General features: G+C 51.7%; 1 protein-coding gene across 2 annotated transcripts; it reads left to right on the plus strand.

The window, feature by feature from the left end:
• Positions 1-5256: 5256 nt before the first annotated feature.
• On the plus strand, positions 5257-27305 carry UPP1 (uridine phosphorylase 1). 2 transcript variants are annotated; one of them, XM_045793594.2, is made up of 9 exons: positions 5257-5348; positions 11191-11263; positions 16358-16422; positions 20405-20522; positions 23425-23583; positions 23972-24086; positions 25649-25858; positions 26062-26208; positions 26777-27305. In XM_045793594.2, the coding sequence occupies exons 3-9, from the start codon at positions 16379-16381 to the stop codon at positions 26932-26934; spliced, it is 951 nt and encodes a 316-aa protein (XP_045649550.1). In that variant the 5' UTR covers positions 5257-5348; positions 11191-11263; positions 16358-16378; the 3' UTR covers positions 26935-27305. The 2 variants fall into 2 exon arrangements, with proteins under 2 accessions (XP_045649550.1, XP_045649551.1); XM_045793595.2 differs by lacking the exon at positions 5257-5348 and adding an exon at positions 6008-6155.
• The last annotated feature ends 354 nt before the right edge of the window (positions 27306-27659 follow it).

The raw sequence follows: 27659 nt of genomic DNA on the forward strand, positions 1-27659 counted from the left end.
TATATTTTGTACATTTATTTCATGAATAAAATAATTTTTGCTAGGAGATTTTCAGAAAGCCAAATAAGGTCTCAAGTATTTTTTTTAAAAGATTGATTGATTTGAGAGAGAAAGAGGGAGAGAGAGGGAGCATGAGCAGAGGGAGGGACAGAGGAAGAGAGAATCTCAAGCAGACTCCCCACTGAGCACAGAGTCCAACGTGGGGCTCAATCTCACGACCCTGAGATCATGAACTGAGCAGAAACCAAGAGTCAACACTTGATGGTCTGAGCCACCCAGGTGCCCCAATGTCTCGGTATTTTAACATCTCTCCCAGAATAAACTTATCATGTACCTGCTCACTGAAAGTCAAAGTTTCCAGAACTGTGGTTCTTTAAATGAGATACTTAGCTGAGCATCTGGACTGTGTGAGCCACCAGCAAGTGTGAGTGCGAGACAGATGGATGTCTGGTTGTATCGAGTGAAAAGACTGTATAGTCAACCCTTGAACAACCTGGACTTGAACCGTGCGGGTCCCCTGATAGGTGGGTATTTTACAGGACAACACTCTAAGTGTGTTCTCTTTTCCCGATGATTTTCTTACTCTTATTTTCTCTTCTCGAGCTTTCTTTATTGTAAGAACACAGTATATGATCCATAGAACATACAAAATATGTGCTCATTGATTGTTTGTATTATTGGTAAGGATTCCAGTCAACAGCAGGCTGTTAGTGGCTAAGCCAAGAACAGAAGACAAACGCCAGAAATAGACCCACACAAATATGCTCAACTAACTTATCTCAAGGGAGCAAAGGAAAATTCACTGGAGGAAGGAGGGTCTTCCTGGAGCCATTAGACATCTTACAGGCAAAAAGCACAAAAAGCCAGAAACCAACTTCACCCAACCATCCCACCTAAAAATGGATCATGAACTTAGATGCAGGACGTAACACCAAAAAACTTTAAAGAAAAGCGTAGGGGAAATCCTCAGGATCTAGGGCAGGGCAAATAATTCTTAGGTTTGACAACAAAAGCGTGAATCTACAAAAGAGAAAATTGATCAATTGATATCAAGATCAGAAAGAATTTTTCCCAGTGAAAGTTCATATGAAGGGGACAAAACAAAAGAAAACGAAACGAGCTACAGACTGGGAGAAAATATTTGCCATATTAGCAAACGGTCTACCCAACAAAGAACTTGCATCTAGAATAGGCAAAGTACTCTCAAATCTCAACGAGAATCACCAAACAACAACAAACCCCCCAAACGATCCAATTAAAAAATGAGGAAAAGACGCAGACAAATTCTGCCCCCCAAGAGGCTTTACAGATGTCTTAAGCACATCCGAAGGTGCTCAACACCATTAGCCACCAGGGAAGTGCAAATTAAAACCACCACGAGAGATCAGTGCGCAATGATCCGAACGGCTAAAATTAAAAAAATAATTATAACATCAAGTACTGGTGAGGTTGTGCAGAAACTGGATTTCTCATCCATCGCTCACCAGAATGCAAAGTATTACAGCCCCCGCAGGGAACAATTTGGCAGTTTCTTGTAAGACTAAATGTGTAATTACCCTACTACCTAGCGAGTGCATTCTTGGTATTTTTCCCAGAGAAATGAAAACGTATGTTCACACAAGAGCCTGTACCTGAAATTTCATAGCAGCTTTATTCTTAATAGCTTATAAGTGGAAACAGCTTGGCTGTCTCTCAGCGGGTGAATGGTTTTAAACAAACCGGAGCGCCCGCATCATGGCACAATGCTTGGCAACAAAGGACCTGCTGCTTTTAAAAATAAAACTACTGGTTATTTTATTAGCAAAATGGCTTTATTCAAGACTAGAAGAGAAATGCGATCTGAGACAATCCAGGTTCAGGCAAAACCAGAGGTGAATCCCTAAAACAAAGGAGAGGTCCACTCTTACAGAGGAAGGCAGAATTTGAGAGGGTTGGCATAATAAGAAGTCCATTGGAATAAACTGGGAACTCAAAATATACTGGCTTCTCATTGGCTGAGCTGGGACAGTTTCTCATTGGCTGAGCTGGGACAGTTTCTCATTGGCTGAGCTGGGACAGTTTCTCATTGGCTGAGCTGGGACTGCCTCTCATTGGCCAAGCTGGGACAGTTTCTCTTTGGCTGAGCTGGGACAGTTTCTCACTGGCTGGGTTATGCCTGCCTCTCATTGGCTGGTCTGTTGCAGGGGTAAAGAGGGGTACCTCGTGTAATCTTCTTCTTCCTACCGGGGCAGCAAAGTAGTAGCTAAAGTAGTATCCAGGTGCAAGGTGCCTCTCTTCCCATTGGGTGGGCAATTGATAACAAATGGTAGTGTGTGAGAGCTCCCCCTGTTGGCCGTCCCACTCCATTCTGAATGAAATTTCCTTTCATTCATTTTCACAGAACCAACTACTTATTATACACACACACACACACACACACACACACACGCACAATATGTGGACAACTCTCCAGGGAATTCTTCTGAGTAGAAAAAGCCAGTTCGGAAAGGCTAAAGACGATTTGTTTCCATGTATATAGCTTTTTTTCTTTTTTCTTTTTTTTAATGACACATTTTAGAAATTGAGAGGATGCTAGGGTTTAGGGGATGACGAGTAGGGGTGGGTATAGGGCATCATAGGGGTTCTTTTGATAACGGATGGCTCAGTATCTTGACTGTGGCGATGTCACACATGTGACAAAGTTGTATAAAACTAAACCCAACAGGAAAACGAGCATAAGAAAAACAGGTAATCTGAAGAGCATTGGTAGGTTGTGTTAATGTCATACCCTGGGTGTAAACCCCAACTCTAGTTCTTTTTTTTTTTTTTTTAAGATTTTATTTATTTATTTGAGAGAGAGGAGAGAGCGAGCGAGCACAAGTAGGGGGAGGACCAGAGCAAGAGGGTCAAGCAGACGCCCTGCTGAGCAGGGAGTCAGCTGTGGGGCTCGATCCCAGGACCCTGGGATCACACCTTGAGCCGAAGGCAGACGCTTAACCGACTGAGCCACCCAGGCGCCCTCGGTACCCTAGTTCTGCAAAATGCTCCCATTGGGGGAAACAAGACATCCTTCTGCATTACTCCTTACAACTTTATTGTAGTCATTTGAGCTGCTGTAACAAAAATATTACAGACTAGGTGACCTAATACACAGTAGAAATTTAATGGGGGCAGCATTCCCATCTGATAGACCTAGACTGAGCTCAGGTGGGCCCCATCTGGTAACTTGCAAGAAAGCCAGGAGCTGGCATGCGGCATGGCCCCAACACCGGTGTGATTTTCCACGCGGGAAAGGGCACTAAGGGCTGAGCGCCAGTTAAGAAAGGAACTCTCATGATTCCTAGGTGGAGGGTGGAAGAACAGCTGTGTGGGGTAAGGGTTCAGAGCAAAAGCAGTCAGGTGGGAGGGTGTGTGGAACACTGAGAGCATGCAGAGCTGTGTGACAGCAGAGGGGCAGGCGACAGCATGGGCACACGGTTACTGTCTGCATCTGGGGTCCCAGGCTGGAGAGTTCCCGGAGGTCCAGGCTTTCCTGCTGAGAAGGCCCCTTTCGGAGACAACTGTATCTGGCAGCAGCACCTGAACAGGTAAGGTCCCAGAGGGCAGGAACGAGCTGCTGACATCCAGGGCCACTTAGACACGTTCTGCTGGGGGCGTCTGAGAATACGGTGCGTGACAGAGAGGTGCGTGTCTGCAGATGCTCTCCTTCTCCGTTCTTCCTCATTGACAATAGAAACGCCGGCTGTGCCCCATGACCGTCTTTCACGGCCTGCTGGCTGTCTGAAAATCACTGTTCTCCGCTCTTGGAGGTTTCTGCCCACTGTCTGAGTGCTCTAGAATGCAGGGGAGCCCTGAGATGGGAAGGGAGGGGTGGCTGGCACTCGGACTTGGGGTGTGGGGCCAAGCAGTGAAGAAGCCTCAGCTAACAGCTCTCCAAGCCTCTCAGCTCCTTCTGGGAGAATTCGAATAGTGTGAAATTAGTCCTTGGTCCCAGTGACCCGGAGAGGAGTGGGCGTCCCTTATTCTTCAGGGGCCTCTGTGGCGTGACTTGCTTGTGTGTAAGGCCACTCAGAGCACTTGTGTGCAGAAGTCCCAGGCCCTTGGGACTGGCCTGGCCTTGGTGAGGCCTCGCCTGTGTGTCCTTGGCCTCTCCTCGGGGAGCAGCAGCGCCTGGAGGGTGGCCGACTGGTGGGCGGGGCTTTCAGGTGTGGTTTAGAAATGGCCCCAGTTTCCTTTCCAGTCTGTCCCATTCACGAGGTGTTACCTTGACAAATATGTCTTCGGTATTCGATTTGCCCTTTCATGGGTGCCTCTTGGAAATGGAAGCTAAAGTCCTTAGTCTGCCCGAGGTCATCGGGCCCCTGGTGGGCATTGCTCCAGAGATGCTCAAGCGCCGAGCTTCCGGGTGCGGGATGGCTGTCCAGGGCACCTGCCCGGCTGCTCGGGTCAGCCCGCAGTGTTGGCTGCTGCCAGGCCCTGCAGTCTCAGCTGGCGACTGACTGAATGAGTCATTTCCCTGCCTGAGCCAGCATCTCCTGGTTTTCCCCAGTTACTAGCGCGAGCTCCGGGTACCCAGAGGGTCCCAGAAAAAAAACACCCCGGATAAGGGGCTGGAGAGATCAAGGGACCGCGGCAGACATGGCCCAGCCCCCTTTCCCTTACATCAGCCCTCCCGCCCTTCCCAGGGCTGCTTCCGCCTGTTAGCTCTCTCCCGCGGCTCTGGAGCTGGGGGTGGGCTACTCCGGACCGACGTGGGCTCCTCCACCGCAGTGCCTCAAAACCACCTGCTGCATCTTGTCTTGTCCAGTCGGAAGAGAGAAGATTTCCTCTCCCCCTGGCAACAGCCTGCGGCCCGTGCCTGCAACCAATGAGAGACCACCTCCACCATCACCTGTGGCCAATGAGAGACCACCTCCGCCTCACCTGTGGCCAATGAGAGACCACCTTCAGCTCATTTTTCCTCCACTGAACATTTGTTCAAAGGAGCTCCTCCCAACTCCCCCCTTCCTCTGGAAGAGGGTACTCTCTCCCCTGTGCGCGGGGTTTGCCTACGGTGTGCAGAATCGGCTTGCCACAATGGCATCTTGTCTGCCCTTTCCAGAATAAGCCCATCTGCCTCTCGCTGAGTAACCTCTGCTGTTTACTGTTTAAGGTTGACAAGAGGTTTCCTGCGCGGTGGAGCGGCTTAATGAGTAACAGGGATGTCCCTGGTGACGCACCACCCCACCCGCCCTAGGAGGGAAGAACTTTGGGCGGAGTTGGGGGTAGCCTTCCCGGAACGGGGCGGGGAGGGGGCAGCGGCAGGGCAGTGACCCGGACTCAGCGCGCAGACCCAGATCCGAAATAGACCCTGCCGGTCCCTTGCTCAGGTGAGTGGTCCACGCCGGGGTTCCGCTTTCGGGAGCCGTGCTTTCGTGTCACCTGCTGGGGAGGTGACTCAGCCGTTGGCTGGGAAGGATGTGCGGGGAGCAGAGCGAGAGCGGAGGGGGATACACGGAGAGGAGAGGGCTCACGGGGAGGGTGCCCTGCGAACGGGGTGCGCGGGGTGATTGAACAGGATGCGCGAGGAGGATGAACAGGGCGCGCGAGGAGCACGAGCAGGGTGCAGGGAGGATGAACAGGGGGCAGGGAGAGGTAGGGAGAAGGTGCAAGGAGGGGAGTATACGGTGAAGGTGTGCGGGGAAGGTGCCCCGGGAGCAGCGCGCGCGGGGAGGATGCGCAGTTGCGCGATGAGGGGAGTACACGGAGAGGGCGCGCGTGGGGCCGAGTGAGAGGTTGGGGGGAGCAGGTGTCAGGGATAGCAGTCCACGGAGAGGGCGGCGGGGAGGGTGCGCCGGGAGCAGGGCGCGCGGGGAGGATGAGTAGGGTGCTCGGAGGATGTGCCATCCCGGAGGATGCTGAGAGGGCGCTCAGACGGTGCGTGGGGAGAATGTTCTGGGAGAGGGGACGGGGGGTGCATTTGGGCACAGGGTGCACAGGGAGAGCGCTCAGAGGGCCCGGGGGTGCGCGGAGAAGGATGCCCTCCCTGACCCTGCCACAGCCGCCTCGCTCCGGGACCCCGGCCGCCGCAGAGCGCAGCCGGTGTGACAGCCGGTGGTGGTGGGCAGAGTGGGGACTGGCTTCTCCGCAGCCCAAACCAGAGAACACCTAGAACGTCCCCCTTTCCTTTGGGGATGGTAAGTAAAGTTACTTTTTGGAGGATGATTTTTACTCTTGAAAAACAAAATTCCGCTGAGTAGGTTTGAGGATCCGTTGGCTTTATTTGGTCACTTAACCAATGCTGCAGCATCCCATCCGGCAAGCAGAAAGGAGCAGCCGGGAGCTGTACAAACGGAAGACTTTTACAGGCAGAAGTGGGGGGGGGGGGTCTGAGGGTGAGGGGATAGGGACCTGACTGGACTAGACAAAAGTTACTGTAAAAGGAAAGGATTGTTGGGCAAGGTCATCTTCCTTTGGGGGAAGGGCGGGAGTCTCTCACTCTTGTGACCAGGTGATCGCAGGTGGACTGGTTGAAGGTCAAACCTCTGAGAGGCTAATGGGTTAGAACTGTCAGAAGTTCAGAAAGAACAGAAATAAAGGCACTGATTTCACCGGGGTAGTAATTAGTAAGTTTATCAAGGGCGCGCTGCTAAGAGTTTGCAAACAGGGGGCGCTCAAACCAGAACATGGAACGGGGCTTCAAGGACATAGGGTTTTAAAGCAGCGGGAAGGCAGCCACTGTTCTTCACAGGGCTTGGCTACCATGTTAGAATCTTCTTCAATGGTAGGAAATTGGTACCCTGTTACCTCATACCCATCACCGGGAAACTTATGTTTCACTCTCCATTTCCAGCATTTCCAGAGGCATAAGGAAGAAGTGGCTGGGGTCAAGTTAGTCTTGCAAAAGAAACTTCCTATGACTAACCTTTTCTTCTGCTCAGATTTTTTTTTAAGGCTGGTCTCCGATTTGGTTTTGATTTAAGGGTATTAAGTCTCGGTTTGCTGTCCTGGGACAAGTGAGTCTGTTTTGGGACTCTTCTTTATTTCTTTTCTTTTCCTTCTCCCTTTCTCTTTCTTTCCCTTTTTCTTTCTCTCTCTCTCTCTTTCTTTCCTTTCCCTCTTTCTTTCTTTCTTTCTTTCTTTCTTTCTTTCTTTCTTTCTTTCTTTCTTTCTTTCTTCTCCTTCTTTCCCTCCCCCGTCTTTCCTCCCTTCCTCCCTCCCGCCTTCCTTCCTTCCTTCCTTCATTTCTTTTCTTTTTTCTTTTTCTTTTCTTTTCTTTTCTTTTCTTTCCCTTCCCTTCCCTTCCCTTCCCTTCCCTTCCCTTCCCTTCCCTTCCCTTCCCTTCCCTTCCTCTTTTCTACTCTTCTCTTTTGTACTCTTCTCTTCTCTTCTCTTTTCTCTTCTCTTCTTTCTCTTTCCCTTTCTTTCCCAAACCTTGACAGCCCCAGTGGATGAAAGAAAGTGTCCATTGAACCAACATTGAACAAGTGTTACAGTATGAATACTGACATCTGTTAGTCCAGCAGGTGTAAAGCGAAACCACAGTCAAAAATTATAGGGCAGAGATAGAATTGGCACGGGGCATGAGTTCTTTTACATGGAAGCGCCCACAGGGGGGGCATCACACAGCCTCAGAGGCTGTCCACAGGTCTGTCTCCCTTCCAGGTAAGGGCTTGGCCAGGTGACTGGCTTGTCCAGATGACTCAAGGCTGCTGGTGGCAGCCTTCCTGGCCAGCTTGGAACCGGCCGCCCATACCAGAGCTCAGCCCTGCACCAGGCTGCTCCCCTCAATGGGGAGTGACCTAGAAATACAAAAATCCGGAGGACAGGGCTACTTTGAAGGCCACTGAGGCAGTCTTCAGGCTGCAATGTCCTCCCCCTCCCCCCCCCCAAGTCCTCCCTCCCCCTATGCTTCCTTGTGCCATTGTCTGCCCTCCACCCTGCCCAGCCCTGCCCTGTCCCACCCCTCTGGCTCATTGCCCCCTCCTAAATCTAGAGATTTTTGGTTCCTTTCTTGGGTTCTGAGCTTGGCTTTTGAAGGATTAGTGATTTTGGAGGAACTGAGTGAAGTCTAAATCTTAAACCCTTGAAGTTTTCACACCGTGCCCCGCCCTTTCCGGCTGCAATCCTGTGTCCCACCTTTCTCTGACTCAGGCCTCCTGCCTGCCACAAACTCCCCTAGGTTCAGCCAATCTGCCCCTTTCCTCCCCCTTTTTGGAGGCCAGATTTCTTTCTAGCTCTTTCCGCGTAAGCTTCATGATCCCACAAATCACACTGTTAGCTGCAGGGCTTTCCGCGCTGGTGGGCACTGCAGTAACGTTTTAGTTATAAATAATAATAAATCAGCTTTTTACGTGGGCCTTTGTCCAAGAGGACTTTGTTATCTTTGCTGATCATAAAATAAATACAAACTCATTGTTAAGAAAACAAAACTCGGGGCGCCTGGCTGGCTCCGTCCGTGGAGAGTGTGACTCTTGATCTCGGGGCCCTGCGTTCAAGCCCCATGTTGGGTATAGAGATTGCTTAAATAAATAAAGCCTAATAAAAAGAAAGCCACAACTATAAAACCGGAAGTGAAACTCGCAACTTTTCCGAGTCCCTAAAGATAAGCATTGATCGTTTTCCTCCCTGTCTTTCTCCCACACACACGCAGACAGACACTCACACACATTTCTTTTGAACTGTGTTCGTTCAAGAAAGTTTTGTAGGGGCGCCTGGGTGGCTCAGTTGGTGAAGCGACTGCCTTTGACTCAGGTCATGATCCCAGTGTCCTGGGACTGAGCCCATGTCTGGCTCCCCGCTCAAGGGGGAGTCTGCTTCTCCCTCTGCCCCTCCCCCTCCCCCTGTGCCTGCTCTCTCTCCTCTCAAATAGTCTTAAAAGAAAAAGTTTTATAAACATTTATATACCAAGCTATTTACACTGAGTAGCCCACCTATCTGATTTTTCGTTTAATAGGTTAAAACAAAAACCCCAAGAACACAAACATCAACTATGGGGTTTTTGTTTTTACAAGTTGAATCAGGCAACAGGTGAGTGGGCTCCTCCCCAGGGAGCCCGAGAGCCAGAACCAAGCCCGATTTCTCTGCGAGGCTGAACCTCCGGGGCAGGCATCTAGGGACACCCTCCGATTGTGTAGAGAAGCACATGGGGTCCTGGGGAGGTGAGAGGAGACTTCTCTTCAGGAAGTGGATGTAGCCTTCCCTGGGTGTGAAGTTGGAGGCCCATAGTGCAATGTTAGAAGGGATGCTGCCTCCAACAGCCCCCGGCTTGGCCTCCTCCTTGGGTGCTGGGCCCACCCGGGGCCCACCTGGGTCCCAACACCCAAGCTGTTGCCTGCGCTGTGGAAGGGCTATCTGGTCTCCATGGAAACTCCATCCCTCAGGACAAAGGGACACCAGGTGTCATCCGTCATCCAGTTCTGACGATGCAGTGACAGGACGTTGCCCTGGTCACCCCCTTGCTCCCTTGATGCCCCTCTCATGTCCTGGGCTCCCCTCAATTGTGGGTTCTGGGAATTTGCCTTAGACCCCAAATTCCCACCTGCCCTGTTTTCCCCTAGGGAGCCCTATCTCTCACTTTTCAAACCCGCTTCATGAAGACACCTCAAGCTTTATTTCACCCATGGGGTGATGCCCACAGCCACCTTGTGCTAAACCATGGCATCTCGAATTAAACAGTCCACCTTAGCCCCATGCCTAGGGGATGACACTGTGTCATTCCCTATCAGTTCGGCTAGACACAGCATCCCTGCCAGCCTTCTCCTAATACCACCTTCTAGTTACTCCTTAAGATTTCATCCCAGGGATGCAGAGCATATCCCACTTTTCTGTTCCTAGCACATCTCTGTCCAGGCTGTGCGTCCCTCCAGCTGTGCTGGAGTCACGTGTTGGGGAGAAAAACTTCTATCCTCTTAGGTGCTGTTCTTGGGGGCTGCGAATTAAAATGAGAAAAGACGGAATAGCAAGAGAAAAGATGGGTTTTTATTGATGTCTCTACAAAGGGAGTTAACAAAATTGTGGCTCCAGGAGATAGTTAGAATTTGGGGGCTTATTTACCATCTTAATGGGGCATGAGAGGCACAGAGGGACACTTCTGGGGGAACAAATGACTTCTGGGGGAGTACAGAAAGGGCACTTAGGGAAACAAAGGACTTTGGAAAGATAAATGATTTCTTGGGAAAATAGGAGAGTGACAGTGTCCATTTGGATTTTTCTCAGAGAAGGGATTACAGTTGCTGCCTAGGAGATAATTCTTAACAACTGAGTTCTTTTAGGAGGCTCTGCCTATAGGCAGACAAGGGATTTCAGGAGCTCACATCTCTGTCATTCTCCACCTCAGCCTTCCAGAGGCCCCCGGTCACTTCCAGATAGTGGTCAGAGTGAGTGGACACAGTGCCTGAGCACTTGGCCTTTGACCTTTCCCCAAGGTCAGTGACTGATGCAGGCCATGCTTAGTGCTTCCCAGCATCTTACAGAGAGTTAATGCCTTTTCTAGTTATGTCAGTAAATAGATGAAGCTTTCTCCCAGAGAGCTAAATGCAGCTCGTAAGCACATCCACGCACCTTGCTCTGCACTAGCGGCCTCGTTCGTGGGGGCTGAGGAGGGAGAAGGCCGGCCTGAGCCTCTCATGGATGGGCAGTGCAGAGTGGGCTAAATCAGGGACCATGTTTTGCAAGTTGGCGTCTCTGGGCCATGCGGGAGGCAGGAAGTGGAATGGGCACCGGGGTTCGTTCTGAGATGCCCAGACTGGAAGTCCCATTTTATACCATCAAGCACGTATTGTTAGGAAATGCATTATTGGCATTATCCGTGGAAGGGAAAATGTCCGGGGTGTGCAAAAATTTTAAATCAGCCAAAAGTTGAAGCAGCCGTCATCAGAAATCTGCCCCAAATTCCCTACTGATGACCTTTCATGGCTAAATAGCACTGGGGGGTTGTTTGGAAATCCCCATCAGCCCTTTCTCACTGAGCACCCAGGTGGACGCTGGGTGGCAGTGGACCCTGCAAGCAGGGGCTCCTCTTCCTTTTCTACACTAAACCCCGCTGGCCAAACTCTAGCCTCAATGCGAACGGGACTGCACCGCTGATTACCCCTAATTCCTGATTCCTTTGAAGGTTGGAAAAATATAACGTGGCTTTGTTCATATTCTGCCAACTGGGAAACTTCTTTGGGATACAAACGCAGCACCACGTCCCTCAATAGCTATCACCTCTTTGCTTCTCACCACCAGGGGCTTCTTGTCCAAGAGCGAACACCTGCTCCCCACCACTGCCCGTTCACCTGTGGCCACTGGAAGAGTCTAGGTGAGTAGGCAGCTGCCCACGAGGATGGATGGGCTCCTGGTTTCCGCCTCTGCGTCTCCCGAGAAGTGAGACACCTCCTTTACCTCCTCCTGGCTTCGACCTTTCTGTGGGCAGCGGGGGCGATGGTAGAACGTAGCCTTTGGAGAGTGAAATGCGTCTCTGGTCCTTATGCCGGGACTGGCCATGCAAACCCGCCCACCGAGCCACTCTGCCTGCCAGCATCCCCCGTGAGTTAGCAGGGACCTTTCCAATCAGAGCATTGCGAAAGTCTGTGGTTTTCTCTGCTCCCAGTTGGTTCGATCTTTTACTGAGTGCAGGGCGGGGGCACGAAGAGGGGTCAGTCTTGGGGAGGCTCACAGGCTGAAAGGGGTGTCTGCGAGCGCTAAGGATGCCAAGGGAAGCAGGCTGGGCGGACTCAGGAAGCGCTGAGGGGCAGCGCAGGGCAGGGAGATGGTTTCTCTGGTTCAGAGGCAAGAAAAGGGATCAGGTGTGGACAGCAGCACTTTCTAGGCGAGGCCAGACAGGATGCTTTCTCTGCGGCTTGGTTTCCTTTTTTGGATTCTGTCTGCTGTCCCCTGGGAAGGCAAGTCTAACTCTTCCTCTTTTGAGCTCTCTGCCAGCCCACCGGCTCCCCGCAGAGGAAAAATTAGCATCCTGGAGGGTCCTGATTGTTTGGGGGAAGGGGGTCACTGTGAGCGCTACTGCTGTCCCTGGGGAATACTGCCTGCCCGCCTGGGGACACAGCTGTGAGACCCCAAGCCTCTGGGGATCTCCATGGAGAAGTGAGAGCCCCTGAGGGGGAGGGCAGGAGGGGTGACCCAGCGGGCAGCCTGGGGCCAGTCCCTGCAGGGGCTGCTGGGGTTGCATTTCCTGGAAACCAGACTTGGGCGGAAGCCCAGCTGTCTGAGTGGATTTGTTTGATGGGTGCTGTGCTTGCATGCCTGGATTCAGGACCTAGGATTCTGATCACCTAGGACAATTTGGACTCGTGTGTGGGTTTCCTACCGCTAATTCTGCGACGACCCAATGCAGCTTGCTTGGGACACCATTTACCCAGAGACAGAGTCAGACCCACAGGTCGAGGGTCAGTCCCCCAGCACCACTCCCTCCCCCATGCCCGCCCCAAGTTCAGGTTTGTCCTTTTTTAGTAAAGCTTATATGGACTGGGCCAAGCCGCGAGAGACAACTTTGGAATCCAATGTCCACCAGCCCAAGAAAGCCTCCTAACTGGTGTTTGGTTTTTGGTTTGGGGAAATTCGGGCTGCCTTTGAGTCAGCCTGGATCCACATCAAGTCCTCGCTCAGAGATCAGGTGCCATAAATATTGAACCTGACTTGGTGCAAATTGCAACTTTTCGTTGGAGACTATAGGTCTCTTTCAGGCCAAAAGTTTTGACGGGGGACGCTGCCTTCCTATGAAGAGGTCTGAGAAGGGGGCAGAAGAGCAATCATTGTAACCAAGTAACCAAGTGGAGCCTGCAGAAAACTCTGTGTCATGCAAATCAGCCTTTAAAGGCCCCTCCGCGTCACCCTGGGGCATGACTGCCCAGCCATCCTGCTGTTCTTCCCACGTGAAGGCAGAAAGACCCTGGCTGTCCTTCTGGACTGGAATACTAACCCTGCACCCCACAGGCCAATTACCGTGGACACTTTGCTCTCAGTGGGAATGGGTACCAGCAGCACATGGGAGTTAGGAACAACAGGGGCCTGACGGGTGACAGTGTTACTTACTGCATCAGAGTTCACGGAACAGAGCTCCGTCCCCGGCCATTGGGTTTCATCCCAGATAAAGTAGGGGTGTGACAGGGACTAGTACAGGGGATCATGAGGCCCTGAGCCTCGAAATTCTCCACCATGGGCTTGATGCCCCAAAGGGCTTCTTTATTTAGAGGGCATTGATTAATTCTAGGGAGGAGTTTTGAGGGATCTATCTGAATCTTGTTGGCAGGTGCACTGTGGATTTTTCCAGTATCAGTTGAGGATTGTGCCCAGAAAGAGGGTGGTGGCTGATCGAATAGGAATAAATGATCAGTGTCCCCAGACTCGACTATGGTCCCGCCAGGGACAGAGCAAACAAAAGACATCAGAGGGTCATTGAATTCCCCTGGTTGGCTATTTTGATCGCTACTGTCAGATTCCAGAATGATCTTCCCTTTGGGAAGAAAGGAATTCTGGCACGATAGTTCTCTAGGGATCTCAACTCAGTAAATGAGTAGGGAAAAGAGTACCTTTCAAAGGGAATAGGTTCAGAGGTGGGGACCTGTTGAGGTTGGTTGGAGACCCCCACTATTTGAACCGTTTGGGCCCTGAGGGGCTGCTTTGCAGCTGTGGGGCTGGGCACTGAGAGTAGAGGTCCTGTGTCACGGAGGACGGAGATCCATTCTGAATTGGGAGAGTGGTTTCCCTGAGTTGATTAAGAGGGAGGTCTGGCAGAGCCCAACACTGGGAATGAGGAGGGGGTAGAAGAGCGTAGCTGGTGGGCTGAAGGCTCCAGAAGAGCGTAAATCTGTAAGAGTCCTTTATCCGATGTCCTGGTTCCCGGCGGTAACAGCAGAAACTAGGCTTTTTGCTTGGGGGCCTTGATGGAGTTGAACGTTGGAAATTTCAGTGGTCTTTCCTTTAGTGGTGTTTTCTGTAGGTCTTTCCAGCGAGGGTGCGAGCAAGCTGGTTTGCCAGGGTAATTGAATCTGGGGGACCTAGTTTCCCATTCCATCCTGGGCCTTCTAATGAAAAGGAAAAGATCCTAAATCAGCCTGGTAATGAGCACGAAATTAAAAGGAAGACCAGAATATTCGCTAAAGTCAGTTTGGAGTTGATCGTAATAATCGGGAACGGATTCATCAGGCTTTTGCGCGCAAGCCTGAATTTTGTTCTACTCAACCGGCTTCGGAAAAGCCATTCTAAGTGCTTGGTGGAGATTTCCAGCGAGTGTTCTAGCATCTTGCCAAAATTCAGGGGTCTCTTTCTCCAAATCCTGCCCAGGATGTTCCCACTGGGCTGGTTTCATCCCGTGCTTGGGCTGGCCCTCTGCCACAAGCCTGTGGCCCAACTGCTATGAATTCCAGAAACCAGGCTGGTAAGTTTGAGTAACTCTCTTAAATTCTTCAGCAAACCCGTGGGGGTCCTCAGTCACTTAGGGGAACCTCCTTGCCTCTGGCTCGAAGTTCAGCCTTAGTCCAGGGAACTTAGGAACCCGGGGGTCTATTTAGATCCTCAGAAGACTTAACTTTGAAGGAGCGGGCTTTTAATAGGTTCAGGAGAAGAGGGAGCAGAGGGAGCGTCAGAGGAAAAGAAGGTTTGACAGAAGGATGACAAGGCCAGGCTGAAGATAGAGCCCATGGCGCCAGGGCCTGAGTGCAAGATGGTGGCCTCGCCTCTGTGGACGGAGAAATGGGGGAGGGGAAGAGGCCTCAGAAGCCCCCCCCCTTTTTCCTTTTTGTTTTTGTTTTTTTTTTTTGAAAGATTTTATTTATTTATTTGAGGGGCGCCTGGGTGGCTCAGATGGTTAAGCGTCTGCCTTTGGCTCAGGTCATGATCCCAGGGTCCTGGGATTGGGCCCCACATCAGGCTCCTTGCTCAGTGGGGCGTCTGCTTCTCCCTCTCCTTCTGCTGCTCCCCCTGCTTGTGCTCTCTCCCTCTTTCTGTCAAATAAATAAGTTTTAGTTATTTGTTTGACAGAGAGAGTGGGGAGAGGAGCAGAGGGAGAGAGACAAGCAGACTCCAGGCTGAGTGCAGAGCCCGACCCCGGGGCTCGATCTCATGACCCTGAGATTATGACCTGAGCCGAAATCAAGAGTTGGAGCTTAATCGACTGAGCCCCCCAGGTGCCCTCTTTTTCTCCTTTTTAATTGTCTGCCTCATTTAGTTTACAAACTATTTTGGAGAGAGGCAATTTTGGATTCCTGATAGCCCATAGAAGTTTCAAAATTATCAATTGTAGAAGGAATCCTGTTTAGTTTTGTCAATTTTAGGACCATGGTTGTCCCATTCAGCTTTGAGAAAATTAAGTTTGGGGAGATGGGAAGTTCCCCATAATGGCCATTGGAAATGTAGGTCTAAATTACTTCTTGTTAAGTCCGTCTATTTATTTATAAATGCACATGCAGAAGGACCATCATTTTTAAACATAAAACTGGCCGTGGTCCCAGTAGTGGGGGGAAGGAGGACACCCTCAAAGCATTTTGACAACCAGGATCCCATTTCTTTGAGGTTTTCTGGGGAACAGTCTGGTTCCAGAAGGAATCAGACCAAAGGCCACACAATTTCTGGAAGGACGGCCTAGTCCCAAACAGAACCCAAACCGAAGACCAGCGCGTTCCATCAGACACAGTCCGAATCAGATATAATGAAAGAGAATTCTAATTCAGGACACAGCGGGTCCGGGAGACCAAAGAGAGGCGATCACTAAGGAGGGAAGGGGTCCGTTGGGAGGCTGTTAGGGACTAAAGCCCATCGGAATAAGCTGGGGGTTGGAAGTGTTGTGGCTTCTCATTTTCTCTGGGTCCAGAATTTGCTAAAAATGGTCAGTGATAATGGTTATCGATCCCTTTCTCCAAAAAGGGTCTTTGGGGAGCTGCCTTGATGGGCTCTAGTGTTTTGATCTGTGGCTGGTGAGCTGGCAGGTGGAGAACCTATCCTGGCTGCACGGGGCAAACTCCACTCTCGGGCTTGATGACCCCTGGGTCACTGGGTTAACCTGATTTCTGTTTCCTGTCCCCACGGCAGGACATGGGCTTTATTATCTGAGTTCACCTGCTGGGCGCCTGGGTGGCTCAGTCGGTGAAGCATCTGCCTTCGGCTCAGGTTATGATCTCAGTGTCCTGGGATCGAGCCCCATATCGGGCTCCCTGCTCTGCGGGGAGTCTGCTTCTCCCTCTGCCTCTGCTGCTGTCCCTGCTCATGCTCTGTCTCTTACATATATGAATAAAAACAATAAAATGAAATGAAACGTCTCTCCCAGACCCTGAAGATGTGTTGCTAAGTACTTTCCATCTGGCGCTGACCCGTTCCAGTAGAGTTCTGGCAGATAAACGCGTGAGATTTGGTATATGCCCGACTTTATTCTTAAATAATATTCTGTGTTGTTTTCTCCTAGGGTCCTGCCCCTGCTGAAAGAATGGCTTCCTCAGGGTTCCAAACAAAGAAGGGTGACAGTCACAGGTGAGGCTCCAGGTGACCTCACGCCGGGTTGGATTTGGGGGTTTATCGTGATTCCTTCGTGACACACATTTTCCCGAGAGCCACCAACAGGAACATGCTTGATTTTTGTGATGCAGATTGGGGCCTGGCAGGATAGGGCAGGATAGGTCCGGAGGCTCAGGACTGAGACTCTGGGAGCTCTGGCCCTCCGCCCTTGGCCCCAGGATGCGTGGTCTCAGCCGGGCAGGCCGCTTTTCTGCAGCACAGACTGCTGTCACCCAGCGATGTCGGGGCTCTGAATCGTAAATACTTTACGGTGCTCCGGATCTCCACTTTGTTATCTTGCTGGCCCCTCCTGGGTGCGTATTTGTGCATTGCGGACAAAGCGAGTTTCCTGCCTTCATCCTGATTCCTACATGGGCTTTGAATCCAACAGGATTTTGGTTTCCTCGCCCCCCTCTCCGAGTCCCCCACCTCTGCGGAGACTACCGGGGGACCCCGTCCTGTTGCAGGGGATATCCCAGCCCTGCTCGCCTCCTTCCTCGACAGCCCCGGGGTTGTGTGTGGCCCTCGGGGAGCCCTGGAGCTGGGATCCTCGGTTGTCTCTCAGGGGGGAAGATTCTCAGACATCCCCATGACCTCCTCGGGCCTCCCTGGGCTCTCACCTGGTGGCGATCCCACATGGATGCCTGTCCTCCCCACTCCTTCCCTGGAGAATGTGAGGGCCGTTCTCACACTTCGGGCTGCCTTGGGGACAGGACTGCAGAGATAAAGTTCTAAGTGTTCTAAGGCACTGGAACCCAACTGCCCTGTCCCGTTTCCAGGCCTCTCGGGCGCCGGTGGAGGGTGGGGTTGAAATGCAGCTGAGAAGGGAGCGCAGGGCAACAAAGGCCATGGACAGGACTCAGCTGGAGTGCCCCTGCCCTGCCCCGTGCTTGGTGACGCCCCTGCCCTCCCTCACTGCTGTCATCGCCAGCCCCTGGCTTCTCACCACCCTCCCTCCCAGCTGAGAGGCGGGTGTGCTGTCGGGAGCTCAAAGGCTCACGGGTCTTCTTGTGACAGACAGGAATTTTTTAAAGTATGTATTTATTTTAGAGAGAGAAAGAGCCCGGGGGGGGGGTGCGCAGAGGGAGAGAGAGAAAATCCCCAGCACACTCCCCACTGAGTGCAGAGCAGGGGGTGGCTCGATCCCAGGACCCTGAGATTGTGACCCGAGCTGAAACCAAGGTGCCCCTCTTTTTTTTTTTGGAAAGATACTGATCTTTAAAGTGAGCCTCTAAGGTGGGGATACTGCCGGCACCCAGCTTTTGTGGTGCTCGCGAGCTTTAAATGCAGTATTACGTACCAGCTCGGAATAACATCATTCCTACCGAGAAGTCGGGTGCCTCCCAGGTACTACTCGGTATTATTCTTTGTGCCCAGCACAGGGCGTGGGGCCCGTGTGGGATCCAGCTCCCCCCCTTCCCTGCCCCAGATGCCCCGCCCTCCCCTCTTCTAGTCCGCAAGCACCTGTCCCGAGCCACTGGGGCAGCTTCTAGAACCGGCCAATTGTCACTCATTTCTCATTTCCCTTACGAAGCAGGTGCTCTGGGAATATTTGTTAAATGAATAAAGTGACAAAATAAAGCAGGATAAAGTAAGTGGAAACTGTATCTAGAGTAGAGAACTTTGATGTGTTATTGTAAAACCTTTCAAAAAGCCAGTTTGAACCTGTTCTGGTTCATTATGCTACCTGCCCTATATATATATATATATATGTGTATATATATACACATATATATATATTTATATATACATATATATATATATGTGTATATATATACACATATATATATATTTATATATACATATATATATATATTTATATATACATATATTTAAAGATTTTATTTATTTATTTGACTCAGAGAGCAGGGGGAGCAGTAGGCTCCCCTGCTGAGCAGGGAGCCCCATGTGGGACTCGATCCCAGGACCCTGAGATCACGCCCTGAGCTGAAGGCAGACGCTTCACCGACGGAGCCACTCAGGCGTCCCCAATTACTATATTTTAAAACCATTGCTGTTCTGCAGAATTAGACCCATTTCCTTCTCCTTCTCTACCTGGAATCAGAGAAAAAGAGTTGTCTGTGTTGAAATATGGGGCAAAGTTGTCTCAATCACATCCTGTTTTGTCAGCTCTTGACTCTTGCCCGTCGGCCTTGACTTGGTCCCCGCTGTGCTCAGAACATCCCGAAAGAGTGTAGCAACCACCTGACGGCATCGTGGCTGTCACTAGAGGAGCTTAAACGCCATAGGGTGTGATGTCAGAATTTTCCTTGCAGCTGTAGGGAGTAGGTGAATGGAGAGCGAGGCTGAGGGCCAGCAAAACCCCAAACCGACTCTGGGGCTGGGGCTGGATCTGCCCGGCAGTGGGCTGTTACTGACATCTGCGTGTCTGTCTGCCCGAGAGCAAGACGGATCCTGTCCTTCCCCGGACCTCCCCGGTACTCCCTTCGGCAGCACGTATGCTAGAATCAGGCGGTCGCCGCCGTGCTCGGGCTTACAGCTGTTCTGATTACAGCTTACAGCTGTTTTCCCCGCCAGATTTCCAGCACCTTGGGCCAAACAGCGTCCTGAGTGACTGGGGCAGGGCTGGTGCTCAGCGCGAGTGGGAACTCATCAGGACTGACTCGATAGCAGTTTACAGATGGCTTGCTCTCTGGGGAAATCACCCGTGCTGTCGCCCCCAAAGCAAAAATACAAAAAGAGAAAAAAAGAAGAAATGAGCATTATGGCTATCCAGAGCGTCTGTTTGGTTGGGAAATACGTGTTTCCAGTTAGATTTTGAAATATTAGACACATTTCCTGAACATTCCCCCCACCCCTTGCAAAGGAAGTGGCCGCTGCCCTAGGGGCCTGAGTCACAGGAGATCTCCCCAGGGAGCCCTGCAAGGCAGCTGAGAGCTGAGAGCTGAGGGCGGCTTCTCTTGGATCTTTTCTTTCCTTCTTTCTTTTTTTTGGTACAGAGTTAGATTGAGGAGGAAACAGATCAGTGGGTTCTGGACAGAAAGTGAGAGTTGGAAGGAAGAACGAGAGGGTCCTGAGTGCCCTGACTCAGGGATCCAGGCGTGTCTCTGCAGCCCTGGGGCCCGACAGGCCAGGGTTTGAGGGAGCACCACTGCCCATGGGAGTCAGGCAGGCGTAGATGTCGAAGGAGGTGCATGTAAGGTTGGCAAGCTGGAGATGCAGTGTAAATAAAGTTTTATGGGAACACAACCCCACTTGCTTGCATGTTGTCTGTGGTCCCTTTCACGTGACAACAGCTGGCTTGAGTTGTGACAGGGCCCCTGTGAGCTGCAAAACCAAAAATATTCACTATCTGGCCTTTTATGAAAAAACGTTTGCTGACCCCTATTGTAGGCCAGCAGCGTGCTGTCCAGCAGAAATACTAATGGGAGCCACACACACTTTCAAGGTGAAAGTGGAAACCATTGAAAAGAAAGCCAAAATGGAAACATGTCTTATCTCATCCCTCCCACTGGACATGGCACAGAAGCACTGGCCAATGCAACAAGGCAAGAAAAATTAAATACAAGATGTACAGACTGGAAAGGTTATCTCTGCAAGGGAGACCTCGAGGCGATTCTTTTTCTTCTATATCCTATGTGAATGTATTGTTTTCAAAATAAAGCCAAGGTCGCGTGTCGAATGAACTTGAGTTGGGTGGCAGCTGGCTACACTCTGGCTGTGGGGTGATTTAGTGTCTTGATCTTTGTACTTTCTTGTGCTCTTCCAAGCTCTTGCTGATCAGCCTCCAAACAGGGGCCCGAGGGGTGAGGAGGGGAGATGCGGAAGGAGGAGGGGGCAGAATGGAGACAGGGAAGTGGGAGCGTTTGTGGTGCCGGGGTGGCCTGTCTCACCCCACCGTGAGCCACACGTGTCTCGCTGACACAGAGCACTTCTGTTACGGTGGCCACGGGGCGGCGGTGCTCTATAAACCTTTCGCCTTCCTATTTTGTAATAGTGACCACCTCGTACAACCCACCAACCCAAACGTAGCAGCAATGCAAGAAGACGTCCTCTACCATTTCAGTCTCAGCACCAGCACGCATGATTTCCCCGCGATGTTCGGAGATGTGAAGGTAAAAAGCAGGGCTTTTGATCCTGGGGTTTGTCTTATCTCCTCTTGGATAATATGGGTAGACTTGGCGACAAAGGAGTAGATCATCAAGTTATATCTTCACCAAGGGGCCACCTGGCTGGCATGCGATCAAGAGTGGCTGGCGTGTGGGTCTTGATCTTGGGGTCATGAGTTCGAGCCCCAGGTTGGGTGTGGACAGTACGTAAAAATAAAATCTTTAAAAGAAAAAGTTATATCTTCACCAGATTTTTGCAAATCGTTGCTTTTAAAATACGTAAACTAATGAGTGAAGGAAAAGTTGTAAGTTCTGCCATACTGGTCCCTAAATCATCTCTTATAAATTCAGCATGTAATGGAAACCATATGCAATAAATTTCCTAATGCTCCCCTGAGAGAAAAGGAAAAAGGGGATACAGAACATTCTGTACAGGCCCAAGGGATAATAAGCGAGTAATTACATGTGTCTGTTTGTGATTTAAGGTGCGTATTTATCCTTGGAATGGCTAATTTTGCTTCTAGTCCTACCCCTCCAACCCCCGCTCCACCCCGAGTCCTGAGTTCCTCAGGGCTGGTCTGTCCTGGCACAGGACTTTTGAAATGTCTGATCCCTGTGGGTACAGATGGACCGATGTTTAGATTCAAAGTCAGAACAATCAGGGACTCAGCATCCCTTGCTGCTCCTTGGGGTCTGTCCCAGCAGCCGCCGTGTTCATGTCAAACCATAAGACAACTCCCCATGTGTTCTGCTTTTATAAGAGGGATTTAGTCTGGTGACTTACAGTAGTAGTATTTTGCGAATTGAGGCATAATTAATAGATGGTCTAATATTAGTTTCAGGCCCACAATATAGTGATTCAGCAATTCCATGCACTGCTCGGTGCTCACCAGGGTAACGTAGTCGTCATCCGTGACCAAACAATGTTATTACCACCCTGTTGAGTATATTCCCTATGCTGTACCTTTCATCTCTATGACTTATTTACTTCACAAGTGAAAGTTTGTATCTCTTAATCCACTTTATCTCTTTCACTCTAGCGCCTACCCTTTCCCCTCTGGCAACCACATGTTTGGGGGAGAGAGAGAGAGAGAGAGAGCACACAAGCAGGGGATGCTGGAGGGGCAGAGGGAGAAGCAGGCTCCCCACTGAGTAGGGAGCCCAATGCAGGACTTGATCCCAGGACCCTGAGATCATAACCTGAGCCGAAGGCAGACACTTCACCAACTGAGCCCCCCAGGCATCCCTGGCAACCACCAATTTGTTCTCTGTATTTAAGAGTCTGGTTTTCTGTTTGTCTCCTTTTTCTTAGTTTTGTTTCTCAAATTCCACATGTGAGTGAAACCGTATGGTTTTGTCTTTCTCTGACTGACTTATTTCGCTTAGCATTATACCCTCTAGCTCCATCCATGTTGTTGCAAATGGCAAATGTCATTCTTTATTTTATGGCTGCATAATATTCCTGTGTGTGTGTGTGTGTGTGTGTGTGTGTGTGTGTGTGTGTGTGTCTCACATCTTCTCTCCCCACTCATCAATCAGTGGACACTTGGATTGCTTCCGTATCCTGGCTACTGTGTATAACGCTGCAATAAACATAGGGCTGCATGTAATTTCTTGATTAGTGTTTTCATTTTCCTTGGGTAAATGCCCAGTAGTAGAATTCCTAGACCATATGGCATTTGTTTTTAATTCTGTTTTCAGGACCCTCCATACTGCTGTCCACAGGGGCTGCACCAGTTTGCGTTCCCACCCACAGTGCACGAGGGCCCCCCTGTCTCCACATCCTCGCGTTCCCACCCACAGTGCACGAGGCTCCCCTGTCTCCGCATCCTCGCCAGCACCTGCCGTTTCTTGTGTTGTTCACTTTAGCCACTCTGACGGTGTGAGGTGGTGTCTCATTGTGGTTGTGATTTGTATTTCCCTGGTGATGACTGATGTGGACCATCGTTTCATGCGTCTGTTGGCCCTCTGGGTGTCTTCTTTGGAGAAATGTCTATTCAGGTCATTTTTAAAAATCAGATTATTTGGTATTTTTGCTCTTGAGAGGTGTGAGTTCTGTATATGTTTTGGGTATTAACCCCTCTCGGAATGTCATATGCAAACATCGTCTCCCACTCAGTAGCTTGTCATTGTGTGGACGGTTTCCTTTGCTGTTCATTGGAGTCTTAATTTATATGCTTTCCATATGTTAGAATTTAACTTATAATTTTTCCTAGGCTATGGAAACGCTGTTTGTCATGTTGTGAGACGAATCATTCTTTGATCATCAAACTCCTTAAAACTGGCTTATGTACATTTCCTTCTTGGGTAAAACAAAATGAAAAATAAGCTTTTGTATGTGGCACTTTGCAGATGAAAGGTTTTCCGTCTCTGAGAGCCACCCGCCCACGTGATAGCTCCCAATTCCCCAGCCCCCACTGGGCCCCTGGCTCTTGGACGGCCGGGGTGGTGTTGGTTAGAAGCCCGTTTTACAGAGGGACTCAGGGCCCTGATTGCACAGCGAGGAGCCTGTATCATTTTATTCCAAAGCTAGGCCCTCCAGGGCACCGACCGAGCTGTGTGCACGATGGACAGAGACTGGGCAGGCATGGAACCCAGAATTAGCTCCCCAGAGAGAGCAAGGGTCTGGTTTTCCTGGGTTGCGTGGGACAGATTACACAGGGGCCTCCTGCACGGAGCAGTGATCCCATGACCCGGTCAGTGCTTCTCAAACTGGGGGAGCATCCGAATCACTCACAGAAGCACCCATAACGGGGCTCCCCAGATGCGGTAGCTCTGGGCGGGGGCCAGGGACCTTCATTTCCCACAACATCTAGGTGATGCTGCTGTTGGTGGGGGGCCCCCCTTGGAGGGACCCCTGCTACGAAGACCGTGCCCGGACTGACGGGGCTCTGTTCTCTGGTTGCAGTTCGTGTGTGTCGGGGGAAGCCCTACCCGGATGGAGGCCTTCGCCAAATACATGGCCAAGGAGCTGGGCCTTGACCACCCAGGTGCAGAGTACCCCAACATCTGCAGGGGGACCGACCGCTACGCCATGTTCAAAGTGGGCCCCGTGCTGTCTGTCAGCGTGAGTACCTGCCCCGGCGCTGGGCTCGGGCCTCGCGCTCTGCCAGCCCCTCCCCTGCCCTCTGCACCCACGGGCCGGGCCCCCTCAACACCTGTGCCCTCTGTCAGGCCGGGGGCATGGCGAGCGACCGTCCAGAGCACGCCGGGGTGCAGAGACGGTGTTCGGTTCCAGATAAAGGGAGCACGCCGCTGCTTCCCCGCGGAGCCTCTCGGGGCAGCCACCTGCTTCCCAGCTGTGAGGGCTTTGCACAAACTTGCGCGTCTCCCAAAGTGTTCATGGTTTTAAAATTTCTGCTTGGAAGTCCTCTTCTCTGCCTGCAGTCTGACCTGTGCAGAGGCCGCCGGGCACCCCCGCCCTGACGTCCCGCGGGCGTTTCTCCCTGTTGCAGCACGGCATAGGCATCCCCTCCACCTCGGTCATGCTGCACGAGCTTATCAAGCTGCTTTACCACGCCCACTGCTCCGACGTCACGGTCATCCGCATCGGCACGTCCGGCGGGATCGGTGAGTGCGCCGAGGGCCTCCGCCCGGGGCCAGCATCCCGCGCATGAGGACCCGGGGCCTCGCTGCCGCAGGCCCAGGGCAGGGCGGCCTCGGGTACCCAGAGCCTCGACCCAGCTTTGTGCCAGGAAGCGCATTAGCACGAGGCATGAAAAGAAGCTCGTTTTGTTACTTGTCGTCCAGCGGATTCTCCCAACCCCCACCCCCACCCCACTGCAGAAGTGGGTCACGGAAAGGTGCAGGGCCCAGCATGGCAGGGCCTCGTCCTTTCGCGGTGATGCGCTGGGAGCCCCCTCTTCTGCCTGCCTCTCTCCCTTCCTTCTAACCGCTTCTCTGCCTTTCTCCTGTCCTCTGCGCTTCCCTATTCCTGCAAGGATTCGAACCACCCTAGGAGAAAACCAGCAGGAAAATCAAAGAGAGAGATGAAACACAAAGTTAAGTGTCCTTAAGTTGCCTAAAGGGTCCCCAGGCTGGTCCTGAGCATGGTGTTTTGTTTTATCCCAGGAAGCTGCAGAGAGAGCAAAGAGAGGACAGGAGGCAGTGAGAAAGCCGGGGCACATTTGCTAGGTAGGCCGCCGCTCTCTGACTCTGACGTTCCCGCCTGGAGGCTTGGAGCTGCCGGAGAGGGGCTTGCGGTAGCCTCCCTGCTACTGGCCTGCCCCAGCTTGAGGGTGACGCTGACAGCAGAAGGGGCGTGAAGTCCCTGGGCTTGTGCAGGAATGAGAGCCGGTAGTCAAGCAGGTTCAGCCCCAGGGTGGGAGCAGTTGCAGAGAGGGCCAAAACCGGGACCAGAACAGCACAGGAGAGAAAGCCCAGCTAAATACGCAGGGGGGCACGACATGCTTTGTAAGGTTTCATGGAAATGGGCGACGTGGGGGCTCTAGAACCATCCCTTGGCTTTCTCCTCCGTCCTTTCTAAATGTTTAAGAAACCCAACTTCCCATTTGGTAAGTATCCGGAAAGGCTCGTGGCCACATCCCACACAAAGTTATTAGAAGATCAAAGAATAGGAGCAGAGCAACGTCCCTACAAAGGTGAAAATGCCCCGGGAAGGTAGGCCCCACGAAACACGAGAAGTGAAACCCAGTATCGCAGGATCAAAGGAAGATGGGATCGGCCGGGAGTCGGGAGGTGCCAGAGCTGGGTTTGGGATGCATAGGGGTTCCTTAGACTATTGTACTTCTGTAGTCATTTGAAATCTTAAATAATGAAAAAGCACAAAGCGGGGACCAGGCAAGCACACTGTGGTCCCCTGAGCGGTGGTGTGCCAGTTAAAATCAGCAAGGACTGGAGGATTCCGCACATGTAACGGAGACGGGGGTCCCCGGCAGTTTCATTCTCTTTGCTCTTTTCTCTTCCATATTCTCTGCAATGCTTATGCATTACTTCTATCATCAGAAAAAAGAATTCGATGCTGAAAATGGATCCTTAGCGATTTCCTTTTAGAACATTACCGGGTGTCCTGGTATTTTGGTGTGTAGATGGGTCATTTTCCTTTCTGTGTGTGCTGGGCTGTGCCCTCCCTGTCTGCCCTGTGAGGCCATGACACCTGCTTCTCTCTTCAGGTCTGAAGCCTGGCTCTGTGGTCATCACCCGTCAGGCAGTGGATGCCTCCTTCAAGCCAGTGTTCGAGCAGGTGGTCCTAGGGAAACGGGTGGTTCAGAGGACGCACCTGGACGAGGAGCTTGCACAGGAACTGATGCAGTGCTCTTTGGAACTGCTAGACTTCCCCACGGTCCTGGGGAACACCATGTGCACCTCAGACTTCTATGAAGGTGACAGGGAGGGGTCTCCGTCCTTCCCGGGGCTCCCCTCTCTTCCGTGTTTCCATGGTGCCTGGAGTGCTCTGCTGATGGGGGGCAGGGCCTGGAGGGATCCGAAGTGTCCCTGTATCCTGGCGGGTAGCAGTGCTGGCACGCAGTGGTGCAAGCGGTGAGCACACCCAGGTCAGCGTTGGCACATCTCCACGTGTCTTTAGGGCAAGGCCGTCTGGACGGTGCTCTCTGCTCCTACACAGAGAAGGACAAGCAGAAGTACTTGCAGGCGGCCCACTCGGCCGGCGTCTGCAACATTGAGATGGAGTCTTCGGTCTTGGCTGCCATATGTGGCGCGTGTAGCATCCCAGGTAGGCGAGCGTCTGGTCGCTGGCGTCCCTCGTCCGGGGCTCAGCCTCCAGGTCCTCCTCCCGCCCCCATTACCCACCACCCAGCACCCGCCATTAGCATCTGCCTTCCACCCACCCTGCCCCAAGGCAAGTTTCTGGACGGGGTGGCATCATCCATCCCTGCACTCGGACACCTTTGACTGTCACCCTGTCCAGGGCAGGGTCCTCGGTGGCCGTGCAGTGGCTTGCATGCCACTAAGTGGGATGAAAAAGACCCACTTTGGCTCAGGTCAGGAGGCTGCCAATGCTGCCCTGAAACTGCTTTCCAAGCTCCTTAGATTTCTGACTTGGGGTTAATCCACCCCCGAGTTCCTAGGCTCCCCTTCAGCGTCCAGCGTGGCCTTCCAGAACTCCTGGAAGCCTGGCTTTCAAGGGACCTGCTTGAAACGTTCTTTTGGAAGCGAAGGCTGGGAGGAATCAGGCGAGAACAGGACAGGCTTGCGGGTCAGCCGAGGGGACACCTTGTCTGTCTTGGGGAACCTGTTAGAAAGCGGGGGCTTCGCCGTGACGTGGTGTTTGCTCTCTGCAGTGGCCGTGGTGTGTGTCACTCTACTCAACCGCCTGGAAGGGGACCAGGTCAGCAGCCCCCACGAGGTGCTGGTCGAGTACCAGCAGCGGCCACAGCGCCTGGTGAGCCACTTCATCAAGAAGCGCCTCGCGGCCGCCCGAAACCCCCCAAATCTCTGAAGATGCGCGGGTACGATCGCTGCAAATCGAGTCACCGTCAGGCGCCCGGATGACCTCAGTTCTGGAGAACACATGACTCTCGAGATCTCCAGGTCCTGAGTTCGAGCCCCACCTTGGGCATAGAGATTACTTAATAAACAAACAAACTTTTTAAAAAATCACCCTCAAAATCTCCTTTTGTGGGGCACGTGGGTGGTTCAGTCGGTGACGTGTCTGCGTTCAGCTCAGGTCATGATCTCAGGGTCCTGGGATCGAGTCCCACCGGTCCCACATCAGGCTCCCTGCTCAGCGGGGAGTGTCCTTCTCCCTCTCCCTTTGCTGCTCTCCCTGCTTGTGCTCTCTCTGTCAAATAAATAAAATCTTAAAAAAGAGACTCCTTTTGTATATCTTCACGCACACTTTACATAAGAATTTGGGGAAGTGGGTTGCATTTCAGAAACTAAGAATCCTGCATTAACAACACAGAAGATTTTTTTAAAAGCTGTCCTGGAGTGTTTTTGACCACATCAGGCTGGGGGTGGGTTTTGTTTGAGGACGGTCCTCTGAATATTTGAAATATTTCCAGAGAAAATTTTCAGACTTTTCAATTCTAGCGGTTGTCAGATTTCACATCACTAGGCAGGAAATCCGACTATAGTTCCACAAAACTCATTCCCTGATATATTTTTGGAATTCTTTCACCACTTGTAGTGAGAGATGACCAAGAAGCAGGAGTTTGAGAAATA

The sequence above is a fragment of the Ursus americanus genome, chromosome 3 (assembly GCF_024610735.1).
Source record: "Ursus americanus isolate L20-20 chromosome 3, mUrsAme1.1.p, whole genome shotgun sequence".
Lineage (NCBI taxonomy): Eukaryota > Metazoa > Chordata > Mammalia > Carnivora > Ursidae > Ursus > Ursus americanus.

Coding starts and splice junctions, on each gene's coding strand:
- UPP1 (XM_045793594.2), top strand. CDS start 16,379: ATGGCTTCCTCAGGGTTCCAAACAAAGAAGGGTGACAGTCACAG. Junction 16,423..20,404: donor AAGAAGGGTGACAGTCACAG/GTGAGGCTCCAG, acceptor ATTTTGTAATAG/TGACCACCTCGTACAACCCA. Junction 25,859..26,061: donor CACCTCAGACTTCTATGAAG/GTGACAGGGAGG, acceptor ACGTGTCTTTAG/GGCAAGGCCGTCTGGACGGT.